Here is a 16989-nt window from a genome sequence, read left to right as displayed (position 1 = left end):
TTAAATGAAAACAGGACTATAAGCACGTTAATATTAATGTTTTTAATGTCATCTGAGGGTTGTTTTTTTTTTAAATGTATTTTTAAATCAGGGGTATTCATAAGCATTTTTTAAATTCTCAGTCATCCTCCAAGACATCTGAGTGCAATAGGAATTGGCTGATCTTACACCCGACCAGTGGTCGGCCTTTCAGGAACCCAGGAGCTCAAAAATCTGTCCTTTACTATTCTTTGGTATGAAAGTTGTAACAAAGCAAATTCATCCATTTTAAATCGGGTAAGTCAGGTTTAAATGGGGTAAATGAAAGGAAGCACAAAGTTTGTAAAAGACTGAAGGCCTGGTGATTAATCATCATTTGATTCAGGTGTTGAACCAAGGAAAGAACAATAGTATCTAAGATACTGCTGTTGGGAGTAGACAACAGCAGTAGACACAGCATTAGATATTTACATTTAATAAAGCTAACCATGCTAATCAGCAGTATGAAATGTTAAATATACATGAAATGTATATTCCTTACTCCTATTGTCACTGTTTTGAATTATATTACACACACACATTACTTTCTTAATTACTCCTTTAGCATAAAGAAACATTTTTCATTAAGAAATATTTTGAACAGAATTTAATTATGTTCAATATAGAGAAACAGTAATTGGCTAAATCCGGCAGATAATGAACTCACAAGAAACAGATTCAAAAATGGACCACAAATCTTTGATCACAAAACATTGAGATTGAATTTATTCAAAACTTTTCTAGTCAAAAATACAAAAGGTGTTCACAAGATAAATTCATCCATCCACACCTATACAATACCATGACAAGCAACTTGGAGCTCAACTTCGTACTAAAGAACACTTTAGGCTGTAGCACAGCAAAGCTGTCATTGTCTGGCACCGAGGCATAAAAATAAATGGAACCCACCTCATTGATAAGAAACTGGAGCTGGATGACGGCTGCTCCGCTCTCATGCTGACAGTAGCATTCGACCCCAGGACGACCAAACCTGGAGAATCTCAGTCAAGAACCATATGTGCAGATATGTGAGTTTGAACAGGAAGGCTTTAAAGTAACCATACCACTTTTATTTACTTCTGATTGAAGCTTCACGAAATGTATACACAAATAAGGGTGTTACTATGCTGATCTATCTCTCCTCTCATATGCAAGAAGAAACTGGTGAACAGTCTCAGCCATCTGGATATAGAATTAAGTTTTAACAACTGTCATAAAAAAAGTAAGAAAACCCTGAACTAACAGACTCTAGTTTATTGAAAGGTACACCCCTTTTGAAGTGTGCAATTAGGACTGGCAAAGCACAAACTTGTACACATGAAGCTCCATTTTGACTATATAACTTTACAACATCTTATGATTTGCTAAGACGTTTGGGAAAATATTTTGCAGACTGTCGAGATGAAAGCGAAACTCTGGAAGACGCATTCATCACTACATCTGGCTTAAAATACAATTTAAGGAAAGAAAATCTGGCATTTGCATGGTGACAATGTAATTGCCACATCAATAAATGTTCTTCAGTTTGGTTCAAAACACTGAAAGAAACAAGTAACAAAAAATAAATTAATTAATCTGCACTCAAACGTTACTATTTAGAAAGGCATTAAGTTGCACTCGAAGCGGATGCTGCTTAAGTATGAAGGCATAAATTCGCAGCACAATAAGGTGACCTGGTCAAACAGTTGTGGACCACCATAATCAGAAACTGAATCAGGACACAAAAGGTGGACATTATGAAGAGTATTAAAAAATGATTCCAGAGAGAAAACTGAAGTGAGAGTATAAATGCAATTGGACGAACTCTTATGACAGCTACAGAGAAAGGAAAGAGCAGAAGGGAGGAATTGAATTTCAGAAGTAAACAGAAGAAAAGATAAACAGGAGGAGACTGACAGAGAATAAGGGCTTGTACTGTTCAAGGAGGATGAATGAGTAACCTTACTGATTATATCCATTCATTCTCCCCAAGAACATCAGCTGGGAGTGGCAATTTATCATGAAGGGCTCATGGAGGTGTAACCATCTTAGAGATAACAACACTACTGTTTATCAAATATGTGCATGAACTGACGGAAGTTACTTTATTTGGAGTCAGCAAAGCCACCAAGCTGCATATACCTGTAGACATGAAGAAATTTAACAACCATAATTTGGACACCTTTCTTAAACCAACAAGAGAATGTAGCAAGGTTCCCCCACCTAAAAGTCTCAGCAAGATATTAGAGGGAAAGGAGCTTCTCACCTTCCTCGTATCTGCTTCTAGACTCTTCAGAGGAATTATGCCATTTTATTTTCTCTTAAAGAGGCAATCCAAGGATTAAATCTGACCACTGAGGATCCCTTGACCAGAAAAAATATCAACCAGCTTTTGTGGATTTAAGCCAATAAGCCTCCAGGGGGAGTGAAGACATTTGAACCGCAAGACCAGGAGGGTGCAACCAAGTCAGTAACAATCGAATCTTTCACCAAGTCATGTGGACAGCTTAGCTTAAAAAGCATGAAAATTATTTGGCCTGTTTAAACCTCGATAAACCTCTGAGAGCCAAATCTGTCTCAGAAAATGCAGAGATATTCAAGAGTATGAAGAGATTTTATTAAAAATATAAATCAAGTTTCTTCAGAATACAGATGAGAGTGATGGGGTAAAGTGAAGCATCAAAGATTGTCTCAGAAAATAAACTTTGTTGGGTTTTTTTTTGGGTTCAGAGTGAATATTATAAACAACCAATATACAAGGATTGTGTTTGATCAAACAGAAATACATAAGATTGTATTATAACAATCTTATCACAGCTTCACAAAATGTTTATACAAAATGTATACAGTCTTAAATCATGACATTGCTGGTATTTAAAAATAAAAATACTAGTTCTACTTTTACTAAGATAACACATATCATCATAACTAGTGTGTTATATACCCAAGGTTTTGAAACTGTGACAAAAGCAACAGTTGAGGTAGCTGAGAGATATCTGGTGATAAAAATTAGACATTTAAGCTTACATTTTAAAAGCTCCCAGTTTAAATTGAAGCAGAAAACGGTGAAAACCAAGAGGTATTAAAAGTTTGTAGAAATAGTAAGCTTTTGGGAAAGCTGAAGCCCTTTGAACAGGGTTCAAACTGTTTCTACAAACTGAAATTACACTGATTAACCTCTAGTGCTGGTAAGATATTGGGCACTGTTATTTTTTATAACAACGATAATGATAATAGTGGGAAAAGTCAAAAAGGTTGTATGACTTACAAAGTCACAAAAACAAGCAGGTTTCCCTGCAGATCTGTGTAAATCTGGGAACTTTCAAAAATTGGCCTCTGTTCAGAACCTACCCTTCATTTCTGCACAGAACATTAATGAGGATAAATACAGCAGCGCAGCTAGGTGTTAGGCATAATGCTTTGGACCCAACAACAGTGCAAACCAGCCAACTCAGAGTGAGTTAATTGAAAGCTCTGTCCTAATGTTGCCTGGCAACCAAATCTTCCAGTGGCTCAGAAAGAGAGAGGAAAGGATTTAAGGATGTGCTTTTTAAACTGCTCATTTCGCCTTCTATTTGAAGAGAGCCAGCCGTCCGACAACTCCATTATCATAGCACACACACACACACACACACACACCGTGACACAGACAGTACTTAAAAACATCTTGGAAATGTTTTAACAATATCTATGCATTTTGTATGCATTTAAATGGGAGATAATTCCCATGACTATACCAACTAGTCATGGGGTTGGTATAATTATCAAGATAAACATAGGAATCATTTCAGTCTTGAACAATGCTTTTGCTTTGTTTTTAAAAACAAATATACACTTCCTTCTAAATGCTGTGTTACAAAATATTATGTTTTCCCTCAAGCAAGAGGTTCACTACAATTTTCCATGGACAGACTGGATGCAAGGAAACGTTTTGTTCTGCACATTATTTTAATTTAACATTATTAATCGTTGACACTGTTGAACAAAAATCTTTTAACTATCTTGTAAGAAATTATGGCAATCATAAACATTCTCTGTCCATAACAGACAACAAATAAGTGCAACAATGAATCAATCCAAATGAAGACAAAAAGATTTAAAACCTGGCACTTAACTTAGCAGATGTTTAGATTTTTGCTCAAGTGTACACCTAAATCAATCAAGCTAAAACTTATTCTAGTAACAAACGATCAATGCTATTTTAGGAGCAGCTGTCTTCATTTTGAAATAAAAACAGTTAACCCCATGAAGCCAATGTATAATTTTTCATATATCTGGTCTCCCAAATCTCCAATTTGAATCCCCGTTTAAATAATAAGCAGCATGTGTTTAATGTCCATTAGTTATAATCGAATGCATTTCAGCCTGAAACATTCTGTCCCTTACTGAATTTCAAAAACACCCAGCACTTTCCAAGAAAAGATCACCGACATCTGAGCTGTCCATATTTTTCCGCTGTTTTAACAAACATGACCTAAAGTTCCTCTGATGTGCCCCCTCTCAATCAACGTGGGCCAGGCCTCACAGGAGATGCTGCTGACAGGAGCATTCCTCATTCCTTTTAAGCCGACTGAGGTCTCTATCCCAGTCTACATCCTATCCCCACACTGCACCAACTCTATAAGTAGACAGACTGGCCGCAGGCAGCGATAGCAACAAGACAAGAGTACAGGAAGACAGAGAGTGAAAGCAGAAAGTGGGTCAGCTTCATGTCCCGTCAAATCCAATGAAAATTTCTGGAGCTTTTCTAGAAGTCAAAGTTGACTAAATTCGCTTTCATATTGCTCTTCTTGTATCCATTTATGTCCAAGCCACAGGACTATTTCCTTATGGACAAAGGTAAATCACTGGGTATTTGGCTAAGAAGATACCAATGGAGAACACTGGAAAATTTAAAAGTTTTGTTTTATTTTTTATATCGAGGGATATTATTAAAGGTGCAGCTGAAAATAGATGAGAAAGAGACCAGAGGAGGGGCTTTCAGCTTTTAGATTCTCTCCACAATTTTTTATTTTTGTATTTTACTTGATAAGATATCTACCTGGTTCAAAAGAAAACATGTACACCCTTTCTAAAATACTGTTTGTTCAAAATTTCTTCCAACACAGAAAGGTCAGGAAATGTCAAAGTAAAGTCAAAGTAGTGTACACCAGAAAAGAATGAATGATGAGAATATTTAGAAAGAAAATGAGGAAAAGCAATAGGATGGAGGGTGAGAGAGAAAGCGCCAGAAAGAGCAAGCCTGGGAGCATTGAGTTGCTATGACGTCGGGCTTGAAATGACGTAGAAGCTAGCCACTCATACATCACTCTGCCAGGGAGGGGATTGGGACCAGATCAGTCTGATCTGCAATGGGCTCAGAGGAAGGAATCAGGCTACCGAAGTTAGGAGGCAGAAAACAGAATAAAGTGATAAAAAAAAAAAAAAAACGAAATAAAAAAGGGAATTAGCCTGAGTAGGACCAGAGCAGGACAAGGTTTTGCAGCATTAAACAGAGTTAAATTCACAACCCATTTAAATTATAAAAACAGAAGTTTAGCTGTTTGTTCCCACAGTACAAATCTTCCATGATGCTGCAGCCTACCTTGACATCAGGCTATTGAACCGTCGTTTGTCATCCATCTCAGCTAGATCTGATTTAGAGGTTGCCGAGAGCCGATTTCCTCCACACAATTGATCCTGTAATGATCTAAGCCAGTTACTAAGATACACACTTCTCCTAAAAATCGAACTTTCTTTACAAGAAGAAAGTAGAAGATTTTCTCCCAGCCTTCTCAACAACTGTGCAAATTTAACTACTTTTGAAAAAGTCAACATTGCAATGGTTACCATTTGCCCTCTGGGTGGGATTGTTGTTTTTTGTTACACCTATCTTTCTTCTGTTTGTTAATTTAAAGTAAAAGATCTTCAAATATAATTGCTTTGAATCATTACGTTATGGTAAGCAGCACAATTGTACACAGAGTTTATAGGTTTACATAATGCAAACAAATCAATTGTGAGGCAGGGATCTCAACTCTTCAGGTTTAATGTCTAAATACACTAAATTTGACAAAAGTTAATTAAGCATACTAAACTTCTCATTTGTTGGCAAACTGTGTTAGGCCAAGTAGGAGTAGTCAACATGAAAGATAATTATTAAAAGGAATAATAGAAAATTGTCTTTGTTGGAATTAGAAGACAGAGCTCTGACTTGATGTAATCAGAGCTCCATAAACAGAGAAAAATCATAAACACATAAAGAAAGACTAAGGAGTAAGCAAGATCATTATATAGAACAATTCCAAGCATCCTAGGTTATTAAAAGATTATAAACCTTCAAATGATTAGCCTCAGTGGATTCCAGTTTTTCAATTCAAGATTCCAAAGGATAAGAAAACTAATCTTGAGAACAGAGATCTGGGGTATAATCTAATTCAATTCCCCAACTCACCATCTGCGTCGCCAGTTTTCCCTGACTTCAAAATGAGTATAAGTAGGATCAGAGGGTCAGTGTTCACCTGAGGAACTCAACGTTCTCCCATCAAGTTGGTTTTTTAAAGAGTACAGCAGTTTCAAGGTGTATTTTGTGCATGTTACATTTATAAATAAGAACCCGGAGCGGAGCCCATGTTCTAAAACCTTTTTTTTAATAACAGCCATTTCTCATGTAATGGCTTTTTGGAAATTCACCAATGTAGCTGCCATCAGTATTGGGTTTCTTTGGAAGAAAAATCACTGCAAGGATCATAAACGACAGGAGAAAATTGCCTTTTAATCTGTCAGAGCTACGTGTGCTCTAACAGAGCACTGTGCCAACCTTAGCTTGAACATATACAGTAACAAATGTGAAGATTTGGTTTCAACTTTTTAAAAAATATTTCTAACCTTTGCCAGTTTTATTACTTTCATCACTGTAAATTTGTGCAGCAATGTTCTTTGTTGTTGACTGATCCATTTTAAAGTTTTCCTTTAGGGGACATTCCATCAGTTTCTATCCTGAACTTTAGATGCAACAGAAAAATTTTGAAATGATCATAACTCAAGCAAAAATTCTAAAATACTTCAGGGAGGTTTTCAATTGTCGCTTAGCAACAGTAGCAATGACTCCCATCTTGCAAAGGCCGCAAGCTAAATCAGCGCTGCTCACATAGGTCTTCACCCCTTGAGCTTAAGAGATTTACACATTGTAGCACTTTAGGACCCCCTATGACTTATTTGTGTTCATTTGTTTTCCTTTCCCCTCATCTGCCAGAGCATTCAAGCAGCCCATGATACATCAATGACAGAAAGAGCCTGGAGAAGCTATGAAAACCCAGCTGCCTCATGAGTTTCATAGTCATAAGCTGCAAAAGAAAAAAAAACAGAGAAAAGAAAGGATCCACAAATCTCCTGCAATCAAACCAAAATGCAAGTAACATACTAAAGTCATGTTTAGGCCTGATCACAAAGGCTACATCGCAAAAAGATAAAGACCCAGAGATGGGAAAACCGGTGATTGATTTGTTTAACACATCCCTTGTATAAATAATCTCCCTCGACACATTTGATTTATTATGCCTGTAAAAATTAAACTGCTTTGAAGCCACTAAATAATGGTCACTGCTTCAGCTTGCACCTACTAGCCTTGGAAAGCACTTTGTTGTGCACACACATACACATTTCCAACTCCTACCTCTATTATGGTCCCTGCTCCAAAGATTCATGTACATGACATTCTTGACAATAGCCATTTGCTGAGGTACACAGTTCAACATTGCAGCAATCCTCAGATAAAAAGAGAGACATGGTTTCATAGCTGGCAGAGATCATATGTTTTTTTTTCCATTTCTACACTATAAATTAACACAGAAGACATCCAACTATGAAAGAACACAGAATATTTTGTATGTTTTATATTTAAGATTCTTCAAAGTACCCATCTCTTTCTTCAACTACCTTGAAAACATTTGGCATTCTCTTAGTCAGCTTCATGAGGTAGTTCCCTGAAATGATTTTTAATCAACCCATTAATTACCTTGTCAAGAGTTAATTTCTGGAGGGTCTTGCCTCCTTAATGTGTTTGAAACTATCAGCTGGTTGGTTGTGCACAAGTAGGGCAGATTCAAAGGTCTATCCCGAAAGTAAACATATTTCACTAAAGTTGTAATTCATAATATAGCATCAGCCTCTCACCTAAAGAAAGCAAAATGATCATTAATTTAAGACATGAATGTCAATAATGAATGTCCTAAACTTAAATGTTTAGGACCTTAAAAAGTACTGTAAAGTTTAATTACACAGACCATCAAGTGCAATGATGAAACTGACTCATGGTAACTGAACCCAGCAAAAAATAAAGAATAATTTTTTTTTTTTTTTTTAAATCAAGCATTACCTCTGATGCACGGACTTAGTCGCCTCAAGCCTCAAACAAACAGCACCTGAATTGAGAACTCACATTTCAAGAAGGCACATCTCAACATCAGAGAAGACTGTGAATCAGGCCTTCATGGCCAAATTGTATCAAAGGATGCAGATATGACAACCAGGAGAAAAATACTTGGACACTGAATCACAGAAAATCTGTTTGTGCCAAAGAGTCCAAAATTTGGATTTTGGATTCAATTTCCATATCTTTGAGATGCAGAAATGTTAAACAAATAATTTCAACATGTTTCATTTCTACAGTAAAGCATGGAGGAGGACGTGTAATGATTTAGGGGACTTATTCCTAATTCAAGGCACACTGTACAACCACGGCTACTACAGAATAGTATAGGTAGAAAAGGGCCTAATTTACTGTCTCATCTGAATAATTAATGCTGAGGCAAACTCCTATTATGTAAAACTTCTGACGTGCCCCTGTGTCACTTTCGTGAATGAGCGCGTGACGAATTCTTGTACTTACTCCTTGAAGCTGATTGGCTGGAAGGGGTTTAAAAGGAACAAGCTCCACCCACCAGTCAAGTGAGGGATTTCAGACAAGAATCTTTTTAGGTCTATATCAATTGTATGTTTAATATGTTGAAAAGCAACACTTAAAGCATGATCTTACTCTGTTAAAAAAAAAAAAGGTTTCATAGTAAGCCAGCAAACAAAGGAGTGTGAGTGCAGACAGACAAAAAAAAAGAAGAGGACCTCCCCATATTGTTGAGATAATATGAATAATTGGTTATTGGAACAAAACCAGTTCTACTCATAGAAGGGTGTTGATAACCCAGTACACCATCTTATTCTACCAGAGTAACTCAGCACTATGTTTCTGTACATGAAGTGTGAAGATAAAATATCCTAAAAAAAAAAGAATAAAATAAAAAAATATGTCTATAATGGAAATTAAAGGCTGAAAAGAGCATGAGGAGATGGAGAAGTGAAGGGGTGGAAGGGTGGAAAAGGCAGCTGGAGGGGATGAGGGGGTACAAACTCTGAGCAAAATAAATGTTGAGTCAGCTGAACAGCTTGCGGCCGACCCTTGCAGTGAATGCATGCAAAGCATAAGAAAGAGTAAAAGAAATTTTAAAAAAGAGGCAGCATGAGGTGAAAATAGAAGAGACATGAGCAGAGGGTGGGAGAGGCTGTCAGGGAAGAAAAGCCAGTGAAAGAATTTCAAGATGAGGAGACACTACATAAAGCAAAAGAGACACACACATAACTAGCAATAACTGTGCATGAGATAGGTAACTTCTATTGTCTGTGCCAAATATAAGATATAAATCTTTTATGCAATGGAAATCAGTTGGTCTGTAATTCTAGCAATGTCAAGCTAATAAAATGCTTTACGTTACAAAAAGGAATAAAACGCAACGTGACATGTGGGAGATTACTACTTGATAATTAAACTACATCACATCTACAGTTGTCTAAAATGTTTCTGATTGAAACAGCATGTTCCAGTACTGTCAAAAAAAAACGTTTGCTTTTGGTTTCTTTTTGGTATTTAAATCTTTGGATCAATGGAAGAATGACAGCATCAGGTTTTCAAAAAAAAGAGCAAAAGATTCTCGGCAACTATAGGACTAGTTTAGAAAAAAAAAGTGTGTGTTGGCTTTGGTTATGAAATCTAATTTAAATAATAAAGAACCAACTCAAATTAAACAATATTCAAGGCTTTTAATTTTCACATGACTAGAGCTAAATCGAGGTAGAGTGGCTAATGCTCAGGTGGAAACTCAAGGCGGAGGTGGATTTTTCGCAAGCAGAAAGTAAATGAGACTGAGGCAGAGCAGTCCCAGCCCTGGGGACGGCACCTGAAAGAAAGACATCTAAGCCTCTGGGCCAAGACAGTGTCTCCACTGGCTATATTTTTTTGTCAGTCTTGCTCTGAGAAGGAATTCAACACAGACAGTTGTTGCCCCTACGTGAAAAACACGTACAGTTTTCTGTCGGTGAGAGTCAGAACCGCTGATCTTTATTTTATTACCCTTTGTCAGGAATAATGACCATAGGAATGTTTAGGATAATTTAAGAAAGTGGATGGGCTGTGATTAATATCCAGCCCAGTTGCCATAATTTTTTAATCAAACGTTTATTCCTTCATAACTTCAAAATATAGAATCAATACATTGTTTCAAGTTTTAAGGTAATTTAAAAAAAAGAAAACTGAAGTTTGATGCCTTTTTAAATGGTGTTCTCAATTAAAAATGGAGATGAAAGTATTCTGAAACAAATCAAAAGAAAAGTGCAACGCATGCAGCTTTGTGGATTACATTATCTACAATAGTTTGTTTGTGTTGCCCATATTTTACATGATACTTATTAGCTTGGTACAGGATGATTAGGTATTCTACATGAGTGCTGGACCAAGGACAAGCACAGGGACAAAGCTGCTGTCTGGCTGCTGCCCGGCTGCTGCCCGGCTGCTGTCCCTATGAACTTTAAAGCTCTCATATGATCTAAAAAAATTGCAATTTTTTCCCCTCCAACGCTGGCTAAAAGTCACATTTCAAATGAGAGTGTATAGAATTTGGAGAGATGTTCTGGTAGACATGCTACTTAATATTCAGAACAGGATTTTAATGTTAATCATGTTTTCATGCAATTCATAATAAAGAGCAAGTCAGCCTTAGAAAGGGGCACAAAATGAAGGATAACCTGTAAAGTGATGGAGATCCACTGTCCCGAGACCCCATTTAACCGGCTGAATCTCTCATTGTCATGGAAAGTATAATACAGTGCAGCACATGTACATAGCGTCAATACATTTCTACAGCGACATAAAATAAACTAAGCAGGACATTCATTTTGCATCGTAACTGACAGACAGCAATATGTGAAGATAGAAATCTGAGCAAATGCAAGAGCAGTGCGACAAGTTCACCAAGACCCTGCTGAAATCAACAGGTTTTAGCCATCTTATTCAGCTATTCCCGCAGGCATGCGTGGATGTGCAAAGAGGGTAATACGGCCCATTGAGACTACACACTGTATAACGAGGGAGATTATTACCTAGCCTCACTATATGTGGAAAAAGCTCATATTTTCAGTTCAGTTTGCAGTCTGCAACAAAATTGCCGTGGGTAATTTTTCATTTTACCGTAAAATTAATCTCGTCTTTAATCCCCGGTGAGTTTTACAGGTGTGATGTCGCTGTGTGTTAAAGTAATGCTCCAACTGGAGAGGGGAGATAGGAGCAGCGTGCCGGTGCTGTGCTAAAAACTCAAGGCACATTGATCCATCATGGAGTAGAAGCTACTGGTTCCATGTGTTGCATCTGGAACCAAATATTCAACTACTGAGTTTTGGATTTTCAGACCAGCATTTTGTTTTGTACCAACTACTTGCGTTTTTCATTTTTCAGACTCAACATCTATATTAAAAAGGAGCCAACTAGCAATAAAGAAAGACTTGTGACTTCATAAACATGGAGTTACATGTTTATGTGTGAACATGGAAGAGTCCAAGTTTATGAAGGTAAATATATTGATATTTGATGAGTGGGATTAAGTTGGTTGGTAATGTAGCTGATAAGTCAACAATATGCATTTGCCATTTCTCACTTGGTATCAATCAGTTTCTGGACTTGAGATGCATTTGAGATGCATAAGAATCTAATCTTACCAGGTTAGATTCACAAATGTATATTCTATGAAACAACAATATCTCCATAATAAATATTGCCTGTATTTTCAAAAATCTCTGGGGGCATTGGTTGTATCAAATATTTCAGACAGATTCACTCTGTCTGAATCTCTATCTACTTATAACAGAAATAATCCCTCATGATGTATGAGGGATTATAATGCACAATCCTCACATCTCCAAGGGGCTAGAACAGAAACACTCATAACTCAGAATATTGTATTTTCTCGACACACATTTTCACTTCCGTAGTTGTAACTTTATACATATTAAACATTGTCCCTGCAGATTTCAAAGCTCAAGAAATGATAGCAATGTCCAACCTATGGGAATTTTTTTTAGGTGCCTCTTCTATGACCCAGACTTTCATTATGCTGGCCTAAATGTAATGCAGCCAGCAAAGTGGATCTATGTGCCCTTTCCTGTCATTCATTTTGTCAGCTGAAGTCCACAGCCAGGAGAACGGAATCATTTACTGTGGATTTATTATACAAATTCCCACATTCCTGTCTCTAAGCATCTATCTCTCTCTCAATTACAAAAAACGAAAGCGATCGCAAGTCTCAGTGGAAGAAGAAAAAGGAACAAAAACAGGTGTACCACTTTCAAAGACAAAACCCAAGTGGACACTTTAAAAAGAGTATGAGGGGAATAATTTAAGAAAAACACAGCTTGGCTTTATACCAGTAGAAAAGTGGGAGAAAGAAGTCTTTGACAAGTTTTCTTCCTTTCTATGAATAATGAATGTGAGAATCGGGAGCAACCACATGCATTTAGATAGCTACTTGTGTTACACTTTTCAAATGGCAGAAAGAGAAATGTGTTCCACCTCTGCAACTGAAACCCCATCTAAAATTAACATTATACACATTTATTTTACAAAATCACAACTATTTTAAAATGTGTTCCAGCCAGGATGAAATCCTTCAATCTAAAAAGATCATGCTGTACTCTGCTTTTCTTGTACACCATGCTAACCAGTGTAGTGACTAAAGAAACTTGGAAACTGTGTACAGTGCTAAAAATATCTTGCAAACAAATGCAGATATTTCCCCAAAAAAATTGTCCCAATGCAATCAAAGTCCAATGTGTCCTCTCATCTCTCTGGACTCAAGCATTCACACAAACACATACTCACCCTCTGGCATTGATATCAAACAAATCTTTTCAAAGGTAAGTCCATGGGAGATCAGCCACTGCTGGCCTCTAATATGCTTCAATGTGCCAACCAATGCAGAGCCAGGCCTTGCTTTCAAGGTGCCTGCAAGCTGCCAGTAAAGCAAAAATCAGCATATTGCCAACCATGCAGTAGCACTTCGGTCACTGTGTTTTATTATTCAGTCTCCATTCAGCCTTGTGGTGATCAGAGCTGCAAGGGGAGTGGAGATTTTTTTTTATTTTATTTATTTTTTTTATTCTTTCTGTAAATTTTGTCAAGACACAATTGGGTGTAAACAAGCAGTAAGCTCTTCAATCACTTCAGCAAAGGCTTTCATGTGCAAACATCATCAACAGACGCAAGACCTCACTAATTGATGACTTTGTAGCATGCAATAATCTCTTTGCCCTTCACTGCTTGGGAGTCCATGGAACGATGTATAAAAACCCTCCGAGTATATCCATCCAGCATAATCTTAGAAATGCTGCAGTTTAAGAAGCAGCTTTAGGGGTTATTTTCTTTTCCTCCCCTGTCCTCCCATCCCAAAATAAACATGGGTCCTCATCCAGCCGTGTTTGTCACAGTCCTAGCTATTTTAAACTTCGAATTATGGTTCGAACTGTAGATATCGGTACACTTACCTACAAAATGTGTACACCCCTCTGCTAAAACGAGTTTTGTGAGAAATATTGGAAAAGGTTTTCCACCTTTAATGCCACAAAAATGCATCTGAAGAGGGGTTGAAAAATTAAAAGGCATAGTAAATTAGTTGCATAAACATGTTTCCCCTTAAACTAGTACTTTTTTATAATCTCTTTCTGACTCTATGGTCTAGTCATTCAGTATTCAAGAATTCACACTTCAGATCAATTAAATTCAATTTATTAATCTAAAATGAAGATTTCTTGATCTTTCCCCCCCATTTGCAACTTTAGCAACCTCTTGCATCGTTTTTATATCCAATCTTACTTTTTAGTAAGATTGGAAGAAAAGGCTTCCATGTTGTAAGCAAAATATCCAGACTTGGCTGGAATACTCTAAAACATTGTGGGAAAACATGGTATACTTGGACACAATATCAAAAGACATGTTTGGGGAAAAAAAAACTGACATTCACTATCACCAAGATAACATGCAGCCCAGTGAAATATAGCGTTGGCAGCATCATGTTACGGAATTACGTTTTCTTAGATACAACGGAGGTAAGATTAAGTCACCAGATAACGGTTTCTCTGGAACCAAATACAATTTTTGGAACTAAACTAAATCTGAAAATATGCAGTCTAACATAAAGAGCTCTGTAGACTAGAAAAATTCAATCTTGTATATTGGCACAATTTTTGGAGATGAGAGTTGCCAGATATCACAAAGATGAGATATGGGGTGCAAATACTCTGATAAAAGAAGAAGACCAACTGCTGGAATTGAATCCACAGATGTTTTATGGCTGAGCAGAGTTGTGAAACTAGGATGTTGCAACATTTTTACTCATGTTATTTAGAATTTCCTCCCTAACGTCTGGTTTTTTTTTTTATGTGACAAAATATGTCACATTAAAAAGGGAGCAAAAATTTTAAATCATTTATCATGGTTTTAATTTCTTCGTCTCACAAAAATGGCAGTTTAAACCTTCAGTATTATAATGTATAGATTTATGCATGTTGACGGATTGAATTTTCTATACATCACTCCCTGTGGGCATGAATTTTGCTTCAGGACTAATTAGACACCAGCCATACACTGTGGCACTGTCCCTTTGCCAGAAGAAAAAGGCATCTTGCCAAGACCCACAGAGCATATAAAATATGAACCTGAGCTCTGTCCTTTGCTCTTCAATAGGGAATCAATGGCCAAATATTCCCAGCACTTAAGTGGCAACCATTAGTGAGCATCCACATTTGCACACACACGCACACGCACACTGAGAAACACACACACACAGAGCACTGAAAGTGTCCTTTGACTGGAGGACAAAAGTTTAAAGTTCCCCATGTTGGTGACCATCTGCCTCACAGACGTTAGGTGCTACGCAGTAATTTATGCTTCAACAGGTTTCACTTTAAAAAAAACAGGCAGGGTAGAAAGCACATTTAATACATTTTTATATGTATTCACTAACATTTTAATAACAATTGTTAAAGAGAAGACATATGACTTACATTATTAAAATCACCTCATGCTAGGAGATAACTTAAGGAAAACTAAAAAGGCCTGAAACGATGAGATATAAGGATACCAGGTAATTAATATGGAAGCAAAAAGTAATTAATTCCTGACCAACTATAGAGAAATGGAGCACTAGTGGGGTCTCATCTATCTTACTTGTTTTAAGTCACAGCAGCATAAAAACATGTTTTATTAATCACTTTCAGTTTTCCTTATTTATGGCCTGTGTCCTGCATCTTATGTTAAGTTACAGGAGTTGTTAATTACAGCAATGGGTTAGAAAATATTTGCTATGACTCTGGGAGACAGGAGATCTTGGGATGGAGTTCACATGTTCTCACCGTGCAGTTGGTGAGAACTGCACGGTTCTCACCATATATAGGCTTCTGGGTGGGTTTAAAGGGAGTACAGATTACCACAAAGGCCGTTACATAAGTCAAGAGGATTGTCTGTGTTTGTAAATGTGGGTATTTGCAGACATGCCATGTGGTGTGGAGGGCACACAGTGATGACACTGACCATACAGTCAGTTTCATCACTGTGTGTTTAGCAAAAGTGTGCTTAGCATGTGGGAGACAGAATAAGGAGAAAGAGGAGAGTTCAGGGGACAAAAAAGAGAAAGCAGATCTTTCTCGCTCTGGTGCTAATCCCTTCTGTCGTCTTTCCGCTTCTCTTGCTAGTACCATCACTGTCATTTTTATCTGTATCACCTCTCTGTCTGATCTCTTTTTTCCTACTTCCTCCTCCTTGTTCCATCACTCCTTCAGGACTCCTGCTGTGCAGCCAGCTCACTCTCGTACTGGTATTCAGAACACACCTGCGCACATAAAGAGCAACGCTGCACCAAGATTTTGAGCTTTGTGTATGTATGACTAATAATATTTCTGTGTTAGCACCAAACTTTTCCTATCCTCTGAAACTGGAACAACAGGTGCATTTGATGAGGTTTCTGTGAGCATCAAGCCTTATTTAGAGCAGTAGTCATCTCTTTTTCAACTTTCCAGGCATAAACTGCTAGAGAATTATCCAATTTTTCTTCCATAAAGTGAAAGAAGAAATGTATAACTCCTCCAATACACACGCCTAAAGGATTAGTTGTTCTACATTAGGTATGGGTCAGTTGGTGGTGTCAAGACATACCTACATTTAAAAACTTGTGCCTTAAAGCCTTTTTAGAGATGCCAAATAAAGTTAAAGACTAACCAAAAGTGAGAGCACCATTGTTCCCCCTTACCCACAAACTTGCTGCAGACTGATAATTTGCCTGATAAAGGAAGGGTGCTTCACCTTTCCTCACTCACTGAGAACTCAGACATGATTTCTCAGTTTTTCCTGCAATACACTTCCCCATAGCAGAGCTGAACCCAATCAAAAAGGTCAAGTTGTGCTGTCAAAAGCATAACTGGACCTAATGCTTTTACTAACCTGATTACTAACCTTTGGTCTTACTCTGAGCCATTCCATAATAGGTCCCTCTTCCCCCCCTACACACAGACACATCATCATCCCCTCCAGAACTGTCTCCTTCACTGCTTATGTCTGCTGTTCACTCTGTACTCCTGCTAAAATCTTCATCTACTCATTTCTTGGCTCAATTACTCCAAAGTATAGTTCTCCCTTCAAACTCC

At 37.3% G+C, this 16989-nt stretch overlaps 1 protein-coding gene across 5 annotated transcripts in view; it reads right to left on the bottom strand.

Annotated features, from left to right (window-relative positions):
• The window catches only part of stxbp5a (syntaxin binding protein 5a (tomosyn)), a 96388-nt gene that overhangs the window by 60715 nt on the left and 18684 nt on the right, over positions 1 to 16989 (bottom strand). For all 5 annotated transcript variants that reach the window (XM_044107205.1, XM_044107206.1, XM_044107207.1 and 2 more), the window contains exon 3: positions 928 to 1009. In XM_044107205.1, coding sequence (XP_043963140.1) covers positions 928 to 1009 — 82 coding nt within the window. The remainder of the gene's footprint in view (positions 1 to 927; positions 1010 to 16989) is intronic.

This window comes from Gambusia affinis, linkage group LG22, assembly GCF_019740435.1.
Source record: "Gambusia affinis linkage group LG22, SWU_Gaff_1.0, whole genome shotgun sequence".
Taxonomy (NCBI): Eukaryota; Metazoa; Chordata; class Actinopteri; order Cyprinodontiformes; family Poeciliidae; genus Gambusia; species Gambusia affinis.
This window is presented reverse-complemented; position numbering and strand designations above follow the sequence as displayed.